The sequence below is a fragment of the Oncorhynchus tshawytscha genome, linkage group LG03, assembly GCF_018296145.1.
Source record: "Oncorhynchus tshawytscha isolate Ot180627B linkage group LG03, Otsh_v2.0, whole genome shotgun sequence".
Taxonomy (NCBI): domain Eukaryota; kingdom Metazoa; phylum Chordata; class Actinopteri; order Salmoniformes; family Salmonidae; genus Oncorhynchus; species Oncorhynchus tshawytscha.
The window spans coordinates 38,672,515-38,696,382 of NC_056431.1; the positions used below are offsets into that span (position 1 = coordinate 38,672,515).

At 43.1% G+C, this 23,868-nt stretch overlaps 1 protein-coding gene across 2 annotated transcripts in view; it reads left to right on the forward strand.

Annotated features, from left to right (window-relative positions):
* The first annotated feature begins 497 nt into the window (after positions 1 to 497).
* The window catches only part of LOC112235135 (histone deacetylase 4-like), a 162,822-nt gene continuing 139,451 nt past the window's right edge, over positions 498 to 23,868 (forward strand). The window contains exon 1 of one of the 2 annotated variants that reach the window (XM_042315388.1): positions 498 to 814. In XM_042315388.1, coding sequence (XP_042171322.1) covers positions 694 to 814 — 121 coding nt within the window. In that variant the 5' untranslated portion in view covers positions 498 to 693. The remainder of the gene's footprint in view (positions 815 to 23,868) is intronic. The other variant, XM_024403530.2, reaches the window with a different exon arrangement.

A 23,868-nucleotide genomic window follows, 5' to 3' on the forward strand; every position in this document is an offset into this window, starting at 1 on the left:
GGGTTGTGTGAATGGCAGAAGTGTGTCTAAATCTTTAGGCTGTAAAATCTGACTCAAACAATGTTTTTCACTGTTTTTTTTTGTCTTTTTAGCCAGTCTGTCTGTGTACTCCCCCATTCCCCCACTGGTGTATTTATAGCCTGGTCCTCCCTGAACTGATACAAAGCCTTTTCATGTTCCCACTATAATTATCATCCTCACCCGTGTGTGTGTGTGTGTGTGTGTGTGTGTGTGTGTGTGTGTGTGTGTGCGCGTGTGTACATGGTCACACGTGCAGACATGCTTGTGTGTTTGTTTAAACAGTAGTAGGGCACATCAGATGAGTCTGCCTACTCGGTCCACATGTTTATTTTTACATGCCTCTTTCTACCCTCTCGCTCCCTCCCCCTTTCTCTCTTGTTGAAGACAGTGAACCAATCACATTGGAGTCATAACAGAGCAGTGAACACATGCGGCTGTGTTGCAGCACTAGGCTAGGCAAAAGCCTCCTCTTCCTCTCCTCGTCCTCTCCTCATTCAACTGGTTTTCTCTACCTTCTTCCATCCCTAGTTTCGCCTTCTCTTTCTCTCGCTCTTTCTCTCTCTCTCTCTCTCGCTCTCTCTCTCCCGCTCTCTCTATCTCCCTCTTTCTCTTTGGGATATGTAGTCTTTTATCTGGGCCTCAGTAGGTTATACGTGTGCCCCTGTGTTATCGATGCTGCAGACCATATTTGAAACAGACTCTCCATCCTCTCTCTCCCCTGCAGATGGTCTGCCCAGGAAAGAGCAGCCCTTGGGACTTCTGAAGTCATCTGGTCTCAACCACATCCAGTCTGGTAGGAGCACCATCTTTTTTCTTTCTTTCTTTTGGTCTTTCTCTTACTCTCTCCCTTTGTGTGTGTGTGTATGTGGTCGGACCCGCTGTGGGCTCATGCCTTACCATGTGTGTCCCTGCAGGCCTGGCTCAAGGCTAGAGACCAGAGGAAGAATGGGTCACTGAGCAACATGTCTGCATGCTCATGCAACCATACCACCAAACACATACACAGAGTCTATGGTAGAGCACACTTGCATGTAAACATATGCATGTGCGCACACACACACACACACACACACACACACACACACACACACACACACACACACACACACACACACACACACACACACACACACACACACACACACACACACATTTAATGATAGTGTTGCTCCATGCTAGGATTACCATCATCATCAAATACTATCATCATTGCCTGTATGTGTTAGCTAAGGGGTCATTTATGCTGTGAGAGCTGCTGTGAGATGGTGCAGGTAAAGTGCAGTGAAGTGTCAAACGGCTTGAAATAACCTGACAAAACTAACTCTTCTCAGAGCATGACGCTTGGTAATTACTATTACAGAGACCAGTGGGAAAAGATGCTATTTCACCGTACGCACGCACACACTGGACACAACACTAGTGGCTGTGGGCTGCTTTTATATACTTTGTGGTGAGTTGGTGGGTTTCTTATATTCATACACCATGGCAAGAAACTGGCTATGGTGAGTAGAGAAAGACTAAATGTGAGTCTGTTGGTGGTGTTATACTGGCAGGTTGGCTGGCTGGCTGGTTGGTTAGCTGGCTAACTCGCTGGCTGATCGGTTGGTTTGTTGGTTGCTTGGTTGATTGGTGTGGTTGAGAAACTGGTTGGTTGGTTGGCTAGCTCGCCCGCTGGCAGGTTGTCTGGTTGGTGTTGTTAAAAATCTGGTCATATCTCCTGACCATCCCAACACTTCCAAGGAAAGATGATAAGCCCCCTCGACTTGTTCCAAATTCTGACAGCTAGCCGTTTACTGTTGAAGAACCCCAGACGTGTGTGTCACAACCGTAGTAAATGTGCGCGTGTGATGCTGTGTGATGTGTTACGTGATTTTTGTTTGTCGTGTTGAGCAACAAAGGAGTCCCTATTCGAGCGGTGCAGCAGGTCAGGCCAGTGTAAGAGGACACTCCGTTGTTCTCCCTTTGTTCTCCTCGAGGACGCTCACTGAAAGCAAAGACGACATGACCATCCATTTACTGTTCCCAAGTAACCCCTCTCAAACCTGCACACACGTTTTAGTGAAACGCACCCTCCATCTGACCTCCTCTCGCTCCCTTTCTTTCATCTCCGGACTTCACATCTCGCCTCCACTTGCTGTAGTTTCACTCTCAGTCCACTTTCTGTGTGTGTAAGACCGAGTGTGCGTGTTTGTGCACGTGTCTCTGTGTGTGAGATGCTCTCCGCAAGCTCTCAATCTTAGCATGACATCTCTGTTTTATTGATGGTGTGTGTGTGTGTGTGTGTGTGTGTAAGTGTGTGTGTGTGTGTAGAGGTGTAGCGTCACCTAAGCACCCGCTCCACACTCGTGGTTCACAGGAACATGGGATGAGCCAGCCTATCCACACCAACACCACGCCAACACGGGAATGAACACCCATTAACACATCAATAGCACGTCACAGGAAATGTGACCAAGATTAGCAGTGGTGAGAGCCTGATACAACTTAGTGTCCTGCTAACTCACTGTTTTCTTTTGCACTGATAGGAGAGAAGTAGAATATAGCTTTCACCCACCCTGTTAGTTGGTAGCAGTACAGATGAGGGATTGGAGACGACGAGAGGGAGCCACCAGGCAATTCCACAGTAACGGAATAACGCTTCGACTGTTTCTTTCCCCTTTAAAATGTATGCCAAACAAAAACCAGTGATTTAAAAGTTTAACAATCCATACAACTCTATGCACAAGGACTACTTGTAACAATTTCCACAGAAAAATGTACAAAAACGAATTTAGTGGAAGAACTGTGCAGCTGTGAAACCCCACCCCCCCCATCGGGGCTTTTATGCGAACGCATCTATTTTTAATTAAGATTGAAATATGTCTGCAGAAAGAATGGGGTGCTAACTTGTGACATGACACCTTCACTTTGAAAAATATCTAGTTTAGTTAATTAATTACAGTAAGTGAAGTGGATTTACACCCGGTAATGGAATTACGGTAATGGAATTACATCATGGGTCCCTGATCTGTACTACACAGAAATGCATAATTATGGATATGAAGTTCAATATAGTAGAGGTATAGTTCAGTATAGTAGAATACAGTAGAATATACTGTCCTCTTCTACTGTACTATACTATACTTGTATGTTCTACATTGTAGAATAATAGTGAAGACATATGGAATCATGTAGTAACCAAAAAAAGTGTTAAACAAATCAATATTTGATATTCTCCAAAGTAGCCACCCTTTGCCTTGATGGCAGCTTTGCACACTCTTGGCATTCTCTCAACCAGCTTCATGAGGTAGTCACCTGGAATGCCTTAAGTGCCTTAAAGGTTAATTTGTGGAATTTCTTTCCTTCTTAATGCATTTGAGCCAATCAGTTGTGTTGTGACAAGGTAGGGGTGGTATACAGAAGATAGCCATATTTGGTAAGCTGGGATGACTTCTGCCAGTACTCTTCTGCCATTCCGTATTATGGCAAGAACAGCTGAAATAAGCAAAGAGAAACAACAGTCCATCATTACTTTAAGACATGACGGTCAGTCAATCCTGAACATTTCAAGAACTTTGAAAGTTTCTTCAAGTGCAGTCACAAAAACCATCAAGCGCTATGATGAAACTGGCTCTCATGATGATCGCCACAGGAAAGGAAGACCCAGAGTTACCACTGCTGCAGAGGATACGTTCATTAGAGTTTCCAATCTCAGGATTTGCAGCCCAAATAAATGCTTCAGAGTTCCAGTAACAGACACATCTCAACATCAACTGTTCAGAGGAGACTGTGTGAATAAGGCCTTCATGGTCGAATTGCTGCAAAGAAACCACTACTAAAGGACACTAATAAGAAGAGACTTGCTTGGGCCAAGAAACACGAGCAATGGACATTAGACCGGTGGAAATCCATCATTGGATCTGATGAGTCCAAATTTGAGATTTTTGGTTTCAACTTATATATATTTTTTCAACAGGACAATGACCCAACACACTTCCAGGCTGTGTAAGGGCTATTTGACCAAGAAGGAGAGTGATGGAGTGCTGCATCAGTTGACCTGGCCTCCACTATCACCCCATCTCAACGCAATTGAGATGGTTTGGGATGAGTTGGACCGCAGGGTGAAGGAAAAGCAGCCAACAAGTGCTCAGCATATGTGGGAACTCCTTCAAGACTGTTGTTAAAGCATTCCAGGTGAAGCTGGTTGAGAGAATGCCAAGAGTGTGCAAAGCTGTCATCAAGGCAAAGGGTGGCTACTTTGAAGAATCTAAAATCTATTTTGATTTTGTTAAACACTTTTTTGGTTACTACATGAGTCCATATGTGTTATTTCATAGCATTGATCTCTTCACTATTATTCTGCAATGTAGGAAATAGTGAAAAATAAAGAAAAATCCTTGAAACAGTAGTTGTGTCCAAACTTTTGACTGGTACTGTACACCTATTGTCACGGGCGTCCTACTCTTCAACTGAAGAGGAGAGGCGTGAAGGATCGGAGGACCAAAATGCGGCGTGGTATGTGTTCATGATGAAATTTAATAAAGAAAACACTGAACACTGAAACACACTATACAAAACAATAAACAAATAACGACCGTGAAGCTAAATGAGAACTGTGAGGACACAAGCAATCAACATAGACAATCACCCACAAACAAACAGTGAAACCCAGGCTACCTAAGTATGATTCTCAATCAGAGACAACTAATGAATGACACCTGCCTCTGATTGAGAACCATACTAGGCCGAAACATACAAATCCCCAAATCATAGAAAAACAAACATAGACTGCCCACCCCAACTCACGCCCTAACCATACTAAATAAATACAAAACAAAGGAAATAAAGGTCAGAACGTGACACCTATTATAGGTTCAGATTTGGTCCAGTCTGGTCCGTCTGTGGATGTTAACATTAAGGCCAGGGTGGACTGACCAAATTTCAACTACGTTTCAACGTCCATGGATGTCTAGTGCCGGTCGGTGCTCTGTGGGTGAGGATGCTGGTTACAGTAAATGGAAAGAGAGGGGGTTCATGGGGAGGTGTCTGTAAGAGCTGGGAGATGTGACATTAACTGGAGAGAGAGGGAGGGATTGTCCAGACTCAGACTGTTTTAACAACAGAAAAACAAAGAAAACAGTTATGAGCTGAACATAACAGTATGTCAGTGGAAGGGAGGACAGTAGCAGGTGACCCAGCTGTGGTTTGTGACGGTTATGATTGACAATTTTTGCCAATTCAGTTGCAGTAATACAGTTACTGATTTTGGGGGTCATTTTGTTTATGAATTATTAACACGAGAACCGCTAAAGTAATTCATTTTGACTGCTCATGATTAATTCATTTTTTGTATTATTACATTTTATATTACATTTAAATTGTATAAAAAAAATTGAAGTCATGCTCCCCTCCATCCTTGACTTTTCCTAAATAGATCTATTTAACACACTGCTGCTGTTAGAATCTTAATATCACAAACAGAGCTAGGGTTATAACCACTTTTAGAGGAGGGCATGTCATTTTTTTTAATGGTTTTCCCCCATTACCCCTCTTCCTCCCAACAGTAGGGCCTGCTCCGCTCCTTCTTCCAACAGTTGAAAGTGCAATGCCCAGCTCATAATCACCCCAATTATTGCCTCAAAACCGAACAATGCGGGTTGCTGAGGGGAGGATGGCTCATAATAATGCCCGGAACGGAGGAAATGGAATGGCGTAAATACACATGGGAAACCATGTGTTGGATGTATTTGATACCATTCCACCAATTCCGCCCCAGCCATTACCACGAGCCCGTCCTCCCCAATTAAGGTGCCACCAACCTCCTGTGGGACCGATACTAAACTAAACAAGTTTCACACATATATATAACAACAGATTAAATAGATTAAGTAAAGTATGATGGGGAAACGGGGGGAGAATGGGGTGAGTTGATGAGCCAGGGGAAGCAAACGATACATTAATTATGTAATCACCAATTGTGAATGAAGAACAGGGCGGGCCATTCTATAGTATTGATCCATTCTAATCATAGGTCTAATCTTAAAATGTTATCTACCCTATATTAGTCCAATGATTCAAAGCAGTTTGATCAGTCTACCTCTGGCCTACTTGGAGTAGGCTACACAGTGAGCGCGTGTGTAACTGTACATGCTGAAAAGGCTTTCAATATCTGTGAAAAAAATATCCACTTCAAGCAATAGGTGAGCTAGTGTCTGAGAATGTGGTGATCAGGCTTGTGGAACCTTACGTTGATGAGGGGAAAAATGTCACCGGGGACAATTTCTTCAGTTCACTGTCATTGGCGAGTAAGTTGCCGATAAAGAAAAAGTCTGGCTGGCACCGTGAACAAAGTGAGACGGGAGATCCCTCCCCCTGTGCAAAATAAGGCACCTGCACAACCGTGTGCTGAAGACTGACAAGACAACTGTGACACATAAAAAACGTATATGATTATGCACAACAACCAAACGCAGGTATGTTAAAGTGTGTCAAGCAAGACAAAGTCAACTTTAAGGACAAGGATAACAGCTAAATGAAATCCAACTGATGCCATTGCATGAAGATGCACACAAGCAGGAGCTGACAATATTAGAATATTTTGGACTGCGACACTTATATGAATTATAATGACATTATTGCTTTCGTGCCGACTTTGACTGTTTATCAAGGCTCTTATAATGATGTTTAAGCTACTGATGTTTTCATCATGTGACATCATGTGATCTTCATGCTTGCCGTATATAAATGTTTTCATTTTGTCGTTATAAGAACAAGCTGTTACCATGTTCCAACACATTTTTGTTTCATAGTTATAACGAAGGCACTCACAAAAATAAAATGTATTGAACACTTGAATAAAATAAAAAAATAAAAAATATATATATATTTTTTAATATAGTCTACAGTAACATAAACTGATGGAAATGATATGTTATTTTAAATTTAAAAAAGGAGTTTTAGTCAGTTAACACTAGAACAGCTGGGCCTCGATGGAACCCCCTTCAAGCAAATGAACAATCATTCTTACTGCAACATTGTAACAGTGTTGTTATTATATTTCATATATGCTATTGTTTATGAAGGCTTTGGGTAAACATTAGAATACAATATTAGATTTTTATTTCAGATAGCACAATAGCATTCATTAGTTTGTTACTGTAGGCTATATGTAAACCCCCCACACACACAAGTGTTAAATATATTTTATTTGTGTAGTGCCTCTGTTTTAATCACTTAATAATTCAGAAACAAAATTGATATCAGTAAAACCACTAACTCATTGGTAGGTCTATCTTTACTTGTTGCTTCTGTGAACTTTCCTTATCCTCCCTCCTCATGAGTGAGAGAAATGAGAAAATATCTCAAAGATACAGTATGTGGGTTTTTTGGTAACGAAAGTACAAGGCACAAGGCAACATTACTTAAACTTCCAGAAGGTAAACACTTTCTCCAAAACTACATTTAAAGTGTTGATATTAGTTGATGGGTCTTTACTTCAACATGATTGTGTTTTGATGGATTTCTGATACATTTGAAGACTTTTCGTTTTCTAAAACCTCTTTTGAATCTGTTTATCCAGAAATCAAAGCCTTAACTTATGCTTAATCGTTAAGATGGCAATTGTTTGGAAAATGTATCTATGCCTTCATTTCCCAACAATATAGACTCTTAGCTTTCATTTGACACCCATTGTGATATGCTTCTATGAACTTTACATGTTTGTGCTTGTGGGTCCTTTTCCATGGATTGGCCCCACTTCAGACGATTGAGACGCAGCCCAGGTCAAAGCAGGGCCTTGTTAAAACTCCCCCACTTCCGTTTGTTTATCGCTCAATGTGAGGGAGGGAAAATGAATAGAATATGCAGATGAGGCACACTGGGCTGCTTGTTAGACGCCCACATCGCACCGTGTGAAAACCGCAACGCTGTTCTCACCCACATCCTTCCAGCGTGTTAGCAGCACCTGGCCCCAAATACATAGGCCTACTTTAATAGTTAGTGGAAGCCAAATGTATTGACTGTGCATGTGGATTATTAGTCAACTCCAAAAGTGCAACTCACGGCAATTTGGAACTCCAGGCAGGCTCAAGCTAACATATTTTTAAGATTTCTGTTTGTAAATGGCCATGATGGCGTGTACTGGAGAGAGTATAGAGGGTATTGGGGAACAGGAGGAAGAGGGAAGGGTGAGTAGGTTGGTCGGGACAGATTTGTGTTCATACTAATAGAGTAACGCAATCTCCATTTCTTAACTGGGATGTGTAAGGTTAGTGGAACCCCACAACTGATGGGTGCATGTGTGTGTAGCTTGTTGAATCAAGTCATGTGTTAGGCGTCTCTCTCTCTGTGTGTGTGTGTGTGTGTGTTTTGGAGGGTTTGGGGAGGACGGGGGGATGCATGTGTGTGCATGCGTTTGGAGCTGGTGTTCTGCAGTCCACTAATCTCAGCCCATTCTCCTTCAGCCAAAACCGCTTTCTCCCTCTTTACACAAATTAGCACCAGCCCACGCACTCACACATTAAGTGGGCTGTCAGACCAGGGTTGGCTACAGTATGCTCTCTCAATTTCTTTCTCTCTCACTCCTAATAACCTTCATTCTCTTCCTCTTTCTCTTCGGCAATCTCTCTCTCCCAATCACACTCTCTCTTACTAACCTCTCTCACTTTCTTCTCTCTGTCTCTCGCTCTCTATCTCCTCTCTTCCCCTCGCTCCTTTTTTTGGGGACCAGGGGGAGGACCTGTGGTGACAATCTGTTGTTGAGCAAGGGATAGGTGAAGGGGGGAGGAGTGGAGAGGGAGTGAAGGAGTGGGGAGAGAAAAGAGGAGAGATAATGTAAGTGACAGACCCTGTTGGCTCGTCTCAGTCATCTCACTGAGCAGCCTCTTTATTTAGCACACTGAATTATAGATGAGCATTTAAGTGCTGGAGAGAGAGACCCAGAGAGAGAATAGATAGACAGGGAAGAAGAGGGAGAAATGGCGCAAGAAGATAACAACTGAGATGCAAAGGAATGGAGAGCGTGTTGTGAGGGAGTGAGACCAAGAGAGAAAGACGGGAAGAGTGGAAAAGGAGAGGAAGAGTGGCACACTGTGCAAATAAACCCTGATTCATTCAAATTTCAAAACTCAAGCATGAAAATCAGGAGAGGCCCGGGTTCGATCCCGGACTGTGTCACAACCGGCCGTGATCGGGAGTCCCATAGGGTGGCGCACAATCGGCCCACTGTCGTCCGGGTTAGGGGAGGTTTGGCCGGGGGGGTTTTACTTGGCTCATCGCACTCTAGCGACTCCTTGTGGTGTGCCGGGCGCCTGCAGGCTGACCACGGTCGCCAGTTGAACTTTGTTTCCTCCTACACATTGGTGCGGCTGGCTTCCGGGTTAACCTGGGAGGGTTTTAGCGGTTTGGCCGGTTATGTTTCGGAGGACACGTGACTCAACCTCCTAAGCCCATTGGGGAGTAGCAGCGATGAGTCGATCGAAATTGGGGAGAAATAAAATAAATCAGGAGAAGGCAGTCATTGATTTTCTACTCACTTGTCTTTTCTTTTACTCTCTTTCTCCCACTCTCACACTCTTTCTCTTTCCATTTTCAGTGAGCATGCCGTCCTCTTCATACCACATTCACAGACACGCTGCCACATCATTTAATGCATGTTTCAAGCTGAACAACTGGCACGGAGGCTCGGTGCCCGTCCCAAATGGCACCCTATTCCCTTTATAGTTCACTACTTAGTGGTGCACTGTGCACTGTTTTACAGATGGGAAAAGAAACTCACGAGCTTCCTGTTTACCCTTTGGTCTTGTTATTCTTGAAGTTGCAGATGAGTAGGGGTAGATAAGGTTGCCCACTAGACACTGACCTAAGCCCCCCTTTTTCGTTCATCGTCCTGTTTATTTGTTTTTGTAAATACTTGTGCAGTTGCCGGCTATTTAAATTCTTCACCTCCTAATACAAAGTCTCACTTTGACAAGGAAAAAAACACATATTCTTCGTATGCCTCCTCACTGTTCAAATCCTACCGGATGGTCAACCTCACAATGACATAATACACTGAGTGGAGGATAAAGTCTGCTTTCTGTATGGGGGTATAAGAGATTAGCCATACTGCTGACATACTGCGAGCAGGTAGCTCAACTAGCTCCCACCCGCACCCAGGTCCACCAGTATTGGTACCAGACAGGACAGACTTATATATTGCACTGGCAGTCATTTAGTCATAACTGTCGATGGCCACATTAATTTTGATGCTGTCTTTCACTGACTCACTCACTTATTCACACATTTATTAATTCACTCACTCGTTTTTGTTCGCTCACTCAATCACTCCCTCACTCAATCTCTTGCTTGCTTACTCATTCACTCACAAATGTTTTAATTCACTCAGTAATCTTTTTGCTCGCTCACTCAATCAGTCCCTCAATTTGAGCTCATTTGCTCACTCACTCACACATTTATTAATTCACTCACTCATTTGTTTGTTCACTCTCCTGCTCAATCACTCCCTCAATCACTCCTTCAATCACTCCTTCAATCACTCCCTTAATCCCCCCTGACTCGCTCGCTCGCTCGCTCGCTCACTCACTCATGCTGTGAGGTCGCTCTCTCTAGCTCTTTACAGTGTAATATTTAGGTGATGCAAAGCCACGACCCATCCTCACCCCCCCTTCCCCACCCCCTAGTCACAAGTTGGAAAGTAGAAAAGCCTCCCTCATAGCTCGGTGGACATGTGGAAGACTTAGTTCAAGCCCTCTATTGTACAGTGGCCAGATTGTTACATTCGGGGGTCGATTAAACAGCCATGTCATGCTCTTCATTATGGCTAAGGGATTTTGATCCATCAGTCAAATCATGTGTTGGTCTCATGCTCACGTAGGAACCAATGTACCATTCAATTGAGAACAAAGACAGAGATTTAGCTGACCATTTGTACTCCTTTTAAAATTACACATGAACTAATTGGACTTTATTACAGTAATTGACCAACCTCGGTAATTTTTCACGGAACATATAATGTTGTGCTATGACTAGGTTATATTTCAGTCTAACAGCATTTTCCATTGGATTTAACGAAACAAATACAAGCTGTATGCATCGAATACGACTGCATGAGTAGAAGTCTTCATGTTAGGCATAGTCTTTTCTGGCAGGTGTGTATTACTGAAGAACACATTTTAGGGGAATATAAAATATCTGTGCTGTATACAACTTAGAGCCAAACTTGATTTCAGCGGTGGGATCCTAGGGCAAGTGGCTTGCATGTATAGCACACGGTAGTGGACTGTAACAGACAGTCATAAGTGTGTACTGGATGTGGTCCTGTGGAGAGGGGAAGGGAGGAAGACAGGAAGAAATGAAGAGTGGTCCAGAGGACAGGTATCATGGATCACCTTGACCCCTCCATGGGGGCCGTCTGCTACGGCAGAGCTACCGCTGGGCTGGCAGAGACCAGCCTGCTCACTGTACCACAGCGCAGGTGTGTGTTCCTGGTGTGTGTTCATGCGCGCAATGCTTATGTTTATGTTCTGTGTAAATACCTTCATGCTTGCTTGTGCAAGATGCAAAGTTTAGTAACAGAATGATGACACTAAGAGCACTATATGTGTCTGACTGTTCATTTTGGTATGCACCATCTATAAGCATACCTTATAAAACAAACAGATGACAAAAGTTCTAGATCTTGGAATGAACAGAGTAACCAACCTTTCGTTAATTTTAGCAGAGCGATTAAACCACTAGGGAAGCAGAGTCCACAGAGTGATTTGCCACAGTTAAATTTCACAATGAAAGGCCACCCACCTGCTGTACATGTGTTTGCTGCCGCCCCCCCAGAACCCTGGTGCCTGACTCTCAGATGGCCCTGACGGCTCCTGCTCTGTCCCCCGTGTTGGCATCAGTGCCCGCTCGTGGTGCCTGGCAAAGCGGGTGAGAGCCGGGAGCCAGCTGCCTCGGTTTTGGAGAACCGTAACGGGGGCAGTGGGGGCTCACATGGGCAAGTATGCGCACACACACATTGACTGACACATCTATCATTGCTAAAGGACTTGTCTTTTTAGCCTCTTGATGAACGGCTGGGCACTGGTGGTTTTTGAGAGGTACAGTTAAAGTCGGAAGTTTATATACACCTTAGCCAAATACATTTAAACTCAGTTTTTCACAATTCCTGACATTTAATCCTAGTAAAAATTCCCTGTCTTAGGTCAGTTAGGATCACCACTTTATTTTTAGAATGTGAAATGTCAGAATAATAGTAGAGAGTGATTTATTTCAGCTTGTATTTCTTTCATCACATTCCCAGTGGGTCAGAAGTTTACATACACTCAATTAGTATTTGGTAGCATTGCCTTTAAATTGTTTAACTTGTGTCAAACATTTCGGGTAGCCTTCCACAAGCGTCCCACAAATAGTTGGGTGAATTTTGTCCCATTCCTCCTGACAGAGCTGATGTAACTGAGTCAGGTTTGTAGGCCTACTTGCTCGCACACACTTTTTCTGTTCTGCCCACACCTTTTCTATAAGATTACGGTCAGGGCTTTGTGATGGCCACTCCAATACCTTGACTTTGTTGTCCTTAAGCCATTTTGCCACAACTTTGGAAGTATGCTTGGGGTCATTGTCCATTTGGAAGACCCATTTTACGACCAAGCTTTAACTTCCTGACTGATGTCTTGAGATGTTGCTTCAATATATTCACATAATTTTTCTTCCCTCATGATGCCATCTATTTTGTGAAGTGCACCAGTCACTCCTGCAGCAAAGCACCCCCACAACATGATGCTGCCACCCCCGTGCTTCACGGTTGGGATGGTGTTCTTCGGCTTGCAAGCCTCCCTTTTTTCTCCAAACAGAACGATGGTCATTATGGCCAAACAGTTCTATTTTTGTTTCATCAGACCAGAGAACATTTCTTCAAAAAGTATGATCTTTGTCCCCATGTGCAGTTGCAAACCGTAGTCTGGCTTTTTAATTGCGGTTTTGGAGCAGTGGCTTCTGCCTTGCAGAGCGGCCTTTCATGTTATGTCGATATAGATACTTTTGTACCTGTTTCCTCCAGCATCTTCACAGGGTCCTTTACTGTTGTTCTGAGATTGATTTGCACTTTTCGCACCAAAACACGTTCATCTCTAGGAGGCAGAACGCATCTCCTTCCTGAGCTGTATGACGGCTGCATGGTCTCGTGTTTATACTTGCTCACTGTTGTTTGTACATATGAACGTGGTACTTTCAGGCGTTTGGAAACTGCTCCCAAGGATGATCCAGACTTGTGGAGGACTACAATCTTTTTTCTGAGGTCTTGGCTGATATCCTTTGATTTTCCCATGATGTCAAGCAAAGAGGCACTAAGTTTGAAGGTAGGCCTTGAAATACATCCACAGGTACACCTGCAATTGACACAAATGATGTCAATTAGCCTATCAGAAGCTTCTAAAGCCATGACATCATTTTCTGGACTTTTCCAAGCTGTTTAAAGGCACAGTCAACTTAGTGTATGTTAACTTCTGACCCACTGGAATTGTGATACAGTGAATTATAAGTGAAATAATCTGTCTGTAAACAATTGTTTGTTAACTATAGTTTGTTAAGAAGAAATTTGTGGAGTGGTTGAAAAGCGAGTTTTAATGACTCCAACTTAAGTGTACATAAACTTCCAACTTCAACTGTACCTTTACCTTGACGTAAATAGCAGAGTACTACATGTAGTTTGGACCCTTGTATCAGAGCCTCACAGCTTTCCAGTCCATTGAGTCTGGTCCGTGAGAGAGGAGAGGAAGAGACTCTCGTCAGGCCCATGCCCTGCACATTAGAATGCATGTCATTATGCGCTGGAACAGAGCTGGGAGATATGGACAAAAAAATCCATATCGCGATAATTATTATTTATTTATTTTTTAAATTCACCTTTATTTAACCAGGTAGGCTAGTTGAGAACAAGTTCCCATTTACAACTGCGACCAACTGCGACAACAACACAGAGTTACACATGGAATAAACAATAAACAAGTCAATAACACAGTAGAAAAAATAAAAAAAGAGTCTATATACATTGTTTGCAAAACGCATGAGGTAGGCGAATAATTACAATTTTGCAGATTAACACTGGAATGATTTACCGATGGACTATGTACAGCTGCAGCGATCGGTTAGCTGCTCAGAAAGCAGATGTTTAAAGTTGGTGAGGGAGATAAAAGTCTCCAACTTCAGCGATTTTTGCAATTCGTTCCAGTCACAGGCAGTAGAGAACTGGAAGGAAAGGTGGCCAAATGAGGTGTTGGCTTTAGGGATGATCAGTGAGATACACCTGCTGGAGCGCGTGCTACGGGTGGGTGTTGCCACCGTGACCAGTGAACTGAGATAAGGCGAAGCTTTACCTAGCATGGACTTGTAGATGACCTGGAGCCAGTGGGTCTGGCGACGAATATGTAGCGAGGGCCAACCGACTAGAGCATACAGGTCGCAGTGGTGGGTGGTATAAGATGCTTTAGTAACAAAATTGATGGCACTGTGATAAACTGCATCCAGTTTGCTGAGTAGAGTATTGGAAGCTATTTTGTAGATGACATCACCGAAGTCGAGGATCGGTCGGATAGTCAGTTTTACCAGGGTAAGTTTGGCGGCGTGAGTGAAGGAGGCTTTGTTGCGGAATAGATAGCCGATTCTAGATTTGATTTTAGGTTGGAGATGTTTGATATGAGTCTGGAAGGAGAGTTTACAGTCTAGCCAGACACCTAGGTACTTATAGATGTCCACATATTCTAGGTCGGAACCATCCAGGGTGGTGATGCTAGTCGGGCGTGCGGGTGCAGGCAGCGAACGGTTGAAAAGCATGCATTTGGTTTTACTAGCGTTTAAGAGCAGTTGGAGGCCACGGAAGGAGTGTTGTATGGCATTGAAGCTCGTTTGGAGGTTAGTGTCCAAGGAAGGGCCAGAAGTATACAGAATGGTGTCATCTGCGTAGAGGTGGATCAGGGAATCGCCCGCAGCAAGAGCAACATCATTGATATATACAGAGAAAAGAGTCGGCCCGAGAATTGAACGCTGTGGCACCCCCATAGAGACTGCCAGAGGACCGGACAACATGCCCTCCGATTTGACACACTGAACTCTGTCTGCAAAGTAGTTGGTGAACCAGGCAAGGCAGTCATTAGAAAAACCGAGGCTACTGAGTCTACCGATAAGAATATGGTGATTGACAGAGTTGAAAGCCTTGGCCAGGTCGATGAAGACGGTTGCATAGTACTGTCTTTTATCGATGGCGGTTATGATATCGTTTAGTACCTTGAGCATGGCTGAGGTGCACCCGTGACCGGCTCGGAAACCGGTCCAGGTTAATCCAGGTTTCACACTTACCAGAGAGATAGAATAGCACATAGACTGACAAAGATATAATGCAAAATTGAGGTTCAAACAGTATGATATAACTGCAGACATGCCGTAGGGTATGCCCTCCATTTAACCCAGTCTGCCCCCTTTAAACATACACATACACACACACACACACACACACACACACACACACACACACATACACTAACAGCCTAGACCGAAATGAAATCTGTTGAAGGGCAGGGCAAGGAGCTGAGACACATACTTGTTTTTTTCTTCCGGCAGAGCGGGCAATGCTCTAACCTACTTTGTCTGGCTCAGCGGCATTATCCTGAAAACAATATCGGGTTGGGCTTTTATTGTCTAGGAGTCATTCTCTCTCTCTCTCTGTGTGTGTGTGTGTGTGTGTGAGTGTGTGAGTGTGTGAGTGTGTGAGTGAGTGAGTGAGTGAGTGAGTGAGTGAGTGAGTGAGTGAGTGAGTGAGTGAGTGAGAGAGAGAGAGAGAGAGAGAGAGAGAGATTGTGTGTGTGGTGGAGGCAAAATGTTACCATGTTAGTATGTTATACATTTTTTATAGGGCATAGTCTGATTTAGGCACCCCCATCTGTCTGGCAGTCTGGCAGCAGTTACCGTAGAGACAGCCGTTTGGAGTGTGTGACCTCAGAGAGGAACGTCTGCTCTTACTGTACAGTTGTTTAGAAGTTACACTTAAAGGAGCACATTTCCCTTAATTAACCCTTGATTCACCACCTACATCGCCATATACATGTTGATATGAGTACCAGCTTGGATAAAGTATAGTTGGGATCTGTAGCTATAAGTGGAAATGGAGTATAAGACACCTCACACCTCTAACCCTCACGAGTCTTCCCCTGAACTCTATTTTTTAAGCCTGTGAAAAGTCATAGTGAGTTTTCAGTATATGGTTTACTGAGTCTATTCTAAATTACCACAATAAGGTATTTCAGGGGTTCCCAAACTCTCTTGGCCCAAGTCTCCATTTGGTATCTCAAAACTCTCGCGACCCCAGCCGTAAGAAAAATGAACAGCCAATGTTTACTTTTTTTACTTGGGGCTATGGCAGTCAATTGAAAAACATTCTAACAGTATTTCTGATTGTCTTCTCAACTCACTATCACATACTTTTAACGTTAGGCTATGACAGTCAATTGCAAATTACTCTGACATAATGTTTCTTATCTCACCACCACTAATGAGATCGGTGTGTTTGATGCGTGTTGCGACAAAACTTCTCAAAGTCAGGGGGCGTGGTCTAAAGTGCGCATCTCTGCTGTCGATATTTGGTTTTAATGCAGACGAGAGTTCTGAATGCAGCTTCACACAGATATGAACGGGCGAAGTGTACCATGAGTTTTATGATGCTTTCAAGACAACTGGGAACTCTGAAAAATACAAGGTCAAAGCATGACGTTAGTGATCTTCAGGTCAGACAGTTGGAGCTGTAGAAAGAGGTCTGAGTTCCTGAGTTGGAAGTCCGAGTTGGATGACGTTCAAAGCGATTTTTCCAGTTGTCTTGAACTCAGTGAATTTTCAAGTTCCCAGTTCCGTGTTTATTCGCCTCCGAGGTTATTCCCCTGTCTGCTGCATTCGGTCACATGACAGCTCGATCAGGTGTATGATTTCACTTATCGGCATGTAAACTGAGCCAGGATCACAGTCAAATGGATTGGGAAGTAGTTCCCAAAGTGCTCTTCCCAGCATTGGAAGTGGGCACTCATCACTCACAGAATGAGGGAGTGCTCGGTTTGTTGTTTTGGAAAGTTTTGAAAGTCTAATAAAACAGTTCCGTTAAGTTTGGTTGAGTTGATGCAGTTGGCATCAGTTGGCATCAGTTGCTGGGACTGCTACTATCTGTCCAGTGTTCCTACCAATCAAGGCCGGGTCTGAGGAGCTGCTTGGCGTAGCAGCTAACCTATCTGCTAGCTAGCTAGCTGCCTATAAAGCTTGCAAAGTGTTCTTGAGGGTCTGAACGCAGCCGGCAACGAGGTTAGCCATTGTGGCTGGAACCACGGATAGTCCCGGGTATGTGGCTGTCTAGATCCCTGCTGTTTGTTGTTGTTTCCAATCTTCCCTGCAACCTGCCCTGTCTGAAACTGTGAGGAGTAACAGCATAAACTGCGTTGCTACCATGACAATGACGAAAGCCGGCGGAAGCACTGTTGAGGACAGTGGTGTCTCTCTATCACCGGTGAAGGATCTTTTAAATGAACAAAAAGGGTTCTACAAGCAGTTGTTACAACAACAAGAAAATAGGTTCAAGTGTTTTGTCCAAATACTGGTGGAGTCGGCTAGTTAAAGAATAGACAACCTAACCAGAGAGGTCCAGGACCTGATGAACAGTATGCAGTTCTCCCAGGGTCAGCTCGATGAGTTGAAACAGGAAAACTACAAGATGATATTGGCTCCAGGTCATCTACAAGTCTTTGCTAGGTAAAGCTCCGCCTTATCTCAGTTCACTGGTCACCATAGCAGCACCCACCATTAGCACGCTCTCCAGCAGGTATATTTCACTGGTCACCCCCAAAGCCAATTCCTCCTTTGGCCGCCTTTCCTTCCAGTTTTCTGCTGCCAACGACTGGAACGAACTGCAAATATCGATGAAGCTGGAGACTCTTATCTCCCTCACTAACTTCAAGCACCAGCTTTCAGAGTAGCTCACAAATCATTGCACCTGTACATAGCCCATCTGTAAATAGCCCATCCAACTACCTCATCCCCATACTGTATTTATGTATTTATTTTGCTCCATTGCACCCCAGTATCTATACTTGCATTTTCATCTTCTGCTCATCTATCACTCCAGTGTTTAATTGCTATATCGTAATTACCTCGCCACTATGGCCTATTTTATTGCCTTACCTACCTTATCTTACCTCATTTGCACACAATGTATATATATGTTTTTTTTCTACTGTATTATTGACTGTATGTTTGTTTATTCCATGTGTAACTCTGTGTTGTTGTATGTGTCAAACTGCTTTGCTTTATCTTGGCAGGTCGCAGTTGTAAATGAGAACTTGTTCTCAACTAGCCTTCCTGGTTAAATAAAGGTGAAATAAATAAAACAAATAAGAATGTTTTTAAATGCACAGTACTAGTCAAAAGTTTGGACACTTACAAATTCCTGGGTTTTTCTTTATTTTTTACAATTTTCTACATTGTAGAATAATAGTGAAGACATCAGACTATGAAATAACACATATGGAATCATGTGGTAAACAAATATATTTTATATTTGAGATTCTTCAAAGTAGCCACCCTTTGCCTTGATGACAGCTTTGCACACTCTTGGTATTCTCTCAACCAGATTTATGAGGTAGTCACCTGGAATGCATTTCAATTAAAAGGTGCACCTTGTTTAAAGTTAATTTGTGGAATTTATTTCATTCTTAATGTGTTTTTTTTAACCTTTATTTTACTAGGCAAGTCAGTTAAGAACAAATTCTTTTTTTCAATGACGGCCTAGGAACAGTGGGTTAACTGCCTGTTCAAGGGCAGAACGACAGATTTTGGACCTTGTCAGCTCGGGGATTTGAACTTGCAACCTTTCGGTTACTAGTCCAATGCTCTAACCACTAGGCCGATCAGTTGTTTTGTGTCAAGGTAGGGGTGGTGTACAGAAGATAGCCCTATTTGGTAAAAGACCAAGTCCATATTATGGCAAGAACAGCTCAAATAAACAAAGAGAAACGACAGTCCATCATTACTTTAAGACATGAATGTCAGTCAATATGGAAAATGTCAAGAACTTTGAAAGTTTCTTCAAGTGCAGTCGCAAAGCCATCAAGCGCTATGATGAAACTGGCTCTCATGAGGACTGCCACAGGAAAGGAAGACCCAGAGTAAATAAATGCTTCACAGAGTTCAAATAACAGACAGATCTCAACATCAACTGTCATGGTCGAATTGCTGCAAAGAAACCACTACTAAAGAACACCAATAAGAAGAAGTAACTTGCTTGGGCCAAGAAACACGAGCAATGGACATTAGACCTGTGGAAATCTGTTCTTTGGTCTGATGAGTCCATATTGGAGATTTCCAACCGCCGTTTCTTTGTGAGACACAGAGTAGGTGAATGGATGATCTCCAAATGTGTAGTTCCCATTGTGAAGTATGGAGAATGAGGTGTGATGGTGTTGGGGTGCTTTGCTGGTGATACTGTCAGTGATTTATTTAGAATTCAAGGCATACTGAACCAACATGGCTACCACGATAGGCCATCCAATCTGGTTTGTGCTTTGTGGGACTATTATTTGTTTTTCAACAGGACAATGTCTCAACACACCTCCAGGCTGTGTAAGGGCTAAGAAGAAGGAGAGTGATGGAGTGCTGCATAAGATGACCTGGGGTACACAATCACCCAACCTCAACCCAATTGAGATGGTTTGGGATGAATTGGACCGCAGAGTGAAGCAAAAGCAACCAACAGGTGCTCAGCATATGTGGGAACTCCTTCATGACTGTTGGAAAAGCATTCCAGGTGAAGCTGGTTGAGAGAATGCCAAGAGTGTGCAAAGCTTGCATCAAGGCAAAGGGTGGCTTCTTTGAAGAAGCCACTCTTTGTGGTGGCAGGTAGCCCAGTGGTTAGAGCGTTGTAACCGAAAGTTTGCAAGATCAAATCCCTGAGCTGACAAGGTAAAAATCTGTCATTCTGCCCCTGAACAAGGCAGTTAACCCACTGTTCCTAGGCCATCATTGAAAATAAGAACTTGTTCTTAACTGACTTGCCTAGTTAAATAAAAAACATATAGTTTTTAGAAAATTGTAAAAATAAAGAAAATCCCTTGAATGAGTAGGTGTGTCCAAACTTTTGACTGGTACTGTATAGCGAACAAGCGTCAATGCATGGGCATCTCGGCCCTCACAGCTAACGTCCATTTGGAAAGCATAAGCTAGGGAGTTCTTGAGCTGTTAAGTCAGAGTTTCCTCTTGATTGTTAGCAATAGCATAACTTATTTGTTGAAGTGTTATCTGATAAAGGTGTTGATGCTTCTTTGCCTCTGCCTCCCAAAACACATTGTTTCACCATATCAATTGCGGCCGTTAATGTCAAAGTCTCAGCAAATGTATGTGGTTTCATAGCCTAGTTGGCCTTGCCATTCACCGTGGGAATGATCGAAGTGTGGCCTTTTCCCATGATCTAAGGGCACTCTCGGGATTACTTGTATCTTTTAGATTTTTAAGGTTAACCATATTACAATGATTTTGAGATACAAAGACATTATTATAATTTTCGCAAGGGTTTTCAACCCCATTTTCATATCAGGCGACCCTATGTGGAGTCGCAACCCCTAGTTTGGGAACCGCTGAGGTATTCTATAGGCCCTGTGGATACGCACACACACTCACTCGCACACGCAAACGCACAAATTCACTTGCTCACTCACTTACATACACAGCTCCAGGACAGTAGACCACCGTTATCAAAGGTTGGTCTGCTGATCCGGGAAAGAGCCTCCATCCACTATGATGAAGCCAACCAAAATGGAGCCCGAGACTAATGGATAATGTCAGCTTGTAGTATCTTCCCTCTGAGGTGATCTTTAGCATTAGCGTTAGCATTCTGACCCGCTTCCTCAGTGACCTGTTGGTTAGCGTCCACCCTGAGATTAGAATGTTGGGGGTTCGATCCCCACTCAAATCATATCAAATACTCTAAATATGGGACCTGATGCCTCTCTACTTGCTACTCAGCATTAAGGAGATAGATTGGGGGTAAGGCCCTGGGATAGACTAGCGTCCTGTCCAGGGAGTGTCAGGCTACTTCTTGTACATCAAGCTGCCTCAAGCTACACAAACAGGAGATGGGCTCATGCCCTACAATATGGCCCGTTCTGGCTCAGACAAGGCTTACTTACTCACTTCTCCCCTACCTCCCTGATATATTGAGACTCTAATATATAATATAAACTGGGTAGTTTGGATCCTGGATGCTGATTGGGTAAAACAGTGTTCCAGCTGTGAGATGATATACTACGAGTTTTACAGGTATTTTTTTGTTTTGTTTAGAGTTGGTATCACGACGCTGTTCTTGATATACCACTGCATATGACAAGAGAAAAACAATAAGTATTTTATGAAACACATTTCTCCTTGCTTCTATCCTAGCATTTGGTATACAACAACGGGGACCTGTACAAACCTTGCTGTCTGTTTCTCCGACCTTGGCAACAATGACGTTTGCTAATGCGATCGATCGCACGGTTATTGCGAGTGTAGCGAAGTGCTTGTGTTTCTCGTTCTGACAGTACAGCAATAGCTAACAAGTAAACTAAAAATTCCCACAACAACTATCTAATACACACAAATCTAAAGGAATGGAATAAGAATATATAAATATATGGATGAGCGATGACAGAGCGGCATAGGCTAAGATGCAATAGACAGTGCCATAGAGAGTGAACGATGTTCTGACGAGACCGTAACTCTGGATATTGTGGATTAATCCAAAGAAATGTTCAAAGAAAACAGCTAAAACAAACAAAAATGCGGCTAGTTTTCTGTCATTCCAGCTGCAGATTTGGATGTTGTTTTGGTTTCTGTCCATGGCTAGCAGCTATTCGTTGATTTCATAGCAATGATGGAAAAATAATTCACAAACAGATTATTGTCTGGAAGGATGAAAAAGTATGAATTAATTTATCAAAACCAAGATTTTTATGTAAATATGTAATTCATTTTTTGTGTATGTTGGTAACCAGTTCATAACAGCAATAAGGCACCTCAGGGCTTTGTGGTATATGGCCAATATACCACGGCTAAGGGCTGTATCCAGGCACTACGCTTTGCGTATAACAACTGCCCTTTGCCGTGGTACATTGGCCATATATCGCACCCTCTCGGGCCTTATTGCTTAAATAGACTACATATGCCATTATTATATGCCTCTACTCAGGTACTCCCTAGATAGTGCTAGCTATAGTGCACATGGTCGTGGCTCACATGACTGAAAATGGGCTGGACTGGGTTAGGTAGCTAGTATAGCTAACGGCTAATTACCCTCTCACTCTGCAACCGCTCTTGAGTAACCTAGCAGGGAATTACCATTGAGGGAGAGGGGAATAGACATTGTAACCGGGAAGGAGAAAGGCACTACAAATGAATGAGTTCGAGATCGTCAATGCGCCCAAAAGCTCCGAATGGCAATGGGTTTTTACAAGCGAGAGGGGGGGGGGCATTAAAGTTTCCAGGCCTTGTTTTCCAGAACAAAGGCAAGTTAATTGGTTGTTGGTGTGTTTGTTTGGTTCGTTACTGGTGTTAAAAAAAACAGTGTTTGTTAGCAGAGCAGAGGCAAACAGGCAGCCTTAGTTGTGCGTATTTGATCGCTATTTAGAATACATGTGTGTGAAAGCATTTCTGGTTGTAATTCCTGGAATCTGTGTGTGCGAAGGTGTGTGTGTGTGTGTTGCGGCGGGTGTGTGTCCATGCCCACGTGTTTGTTTGTGCGTTTGCTTGTGTGTCTGTGCCTGCTTGTTTGTGTCTGTGTTTGTGTTTGTGTGTGTGCATGAACGTCCTTTGTCTCGGTGCGGCCTGACATGAGCAGAAACGACCATTCATGGCTGCAATTAGGTGACGGGGTGAAACAAACAAGCAAACAAAGACCGCATCAACTGTTTTCAGGAATATTATAATTGCTCGTCCTCTGAAACAAAGGGCCTCTGGCTGGCTCCCAGAAACAGGGGCGGAGGGAAGACATCAAGTTTCCAACCGTGTCTCTCTGGCAAGCACGTACGCACGCATGCATATTCACACATTCACAAGCGAACACGTGTGCACATTCTCACACATACAGAAAGATACACACACACACAGAAAGAACCAAACACCTATGTCAGTTCCCGACAGTCTCTCTGAGAGACACAGCTATCTACACCTACAGTGCCTTCGGAAAGAATCCTTATTGCTGTTGTAAACTGGTTACCGACATAAACAAAAAATGCGTGCCATATTTTCATTTAAATATTTGTTTTGTGAAGTTAATTCATACTATTTCATCCTTCCAGCAGAGGAAATAGTCCAGACAATAATCTGTTTGTGAATTATTTACACCTACAGTGCCTTTGGAAAGTATTCAGACCCCTTGACTTCTTCCACATTTTGTTACATTTTGAATACAGCCTTATTCAAAAATGCATAAAATAAAAAAAATGTCCTCAATCTACACACAATACCCATGATGACAAAGCAAAAACTGGTTTTTAGATTTTTTTTGCACATTTATTAATAATCTAAACAGAAATACCTTATTCAGACCTTTTGCTATGAGACTTGAAACTGAGCTCAGGTGCATCCTGTTTCCATTCATCATCCTTGAGATGTTTCTACAACTTGATTGGAGTCCACCTGTGGGAAATTCAATTGATTTGAAAGGCACACACCTGTCTATATAAGGTCTGACAGTTTTTATTTATTTTTTACCTTTATTTAACTAGGCAAGTCAGTTAAGAACAAATTCTTATTATCAATGACAGCCTAGGAACAGTGGGTTAACTGCCTGTTCAGGGGCAGAATGACAGATTTGTACCT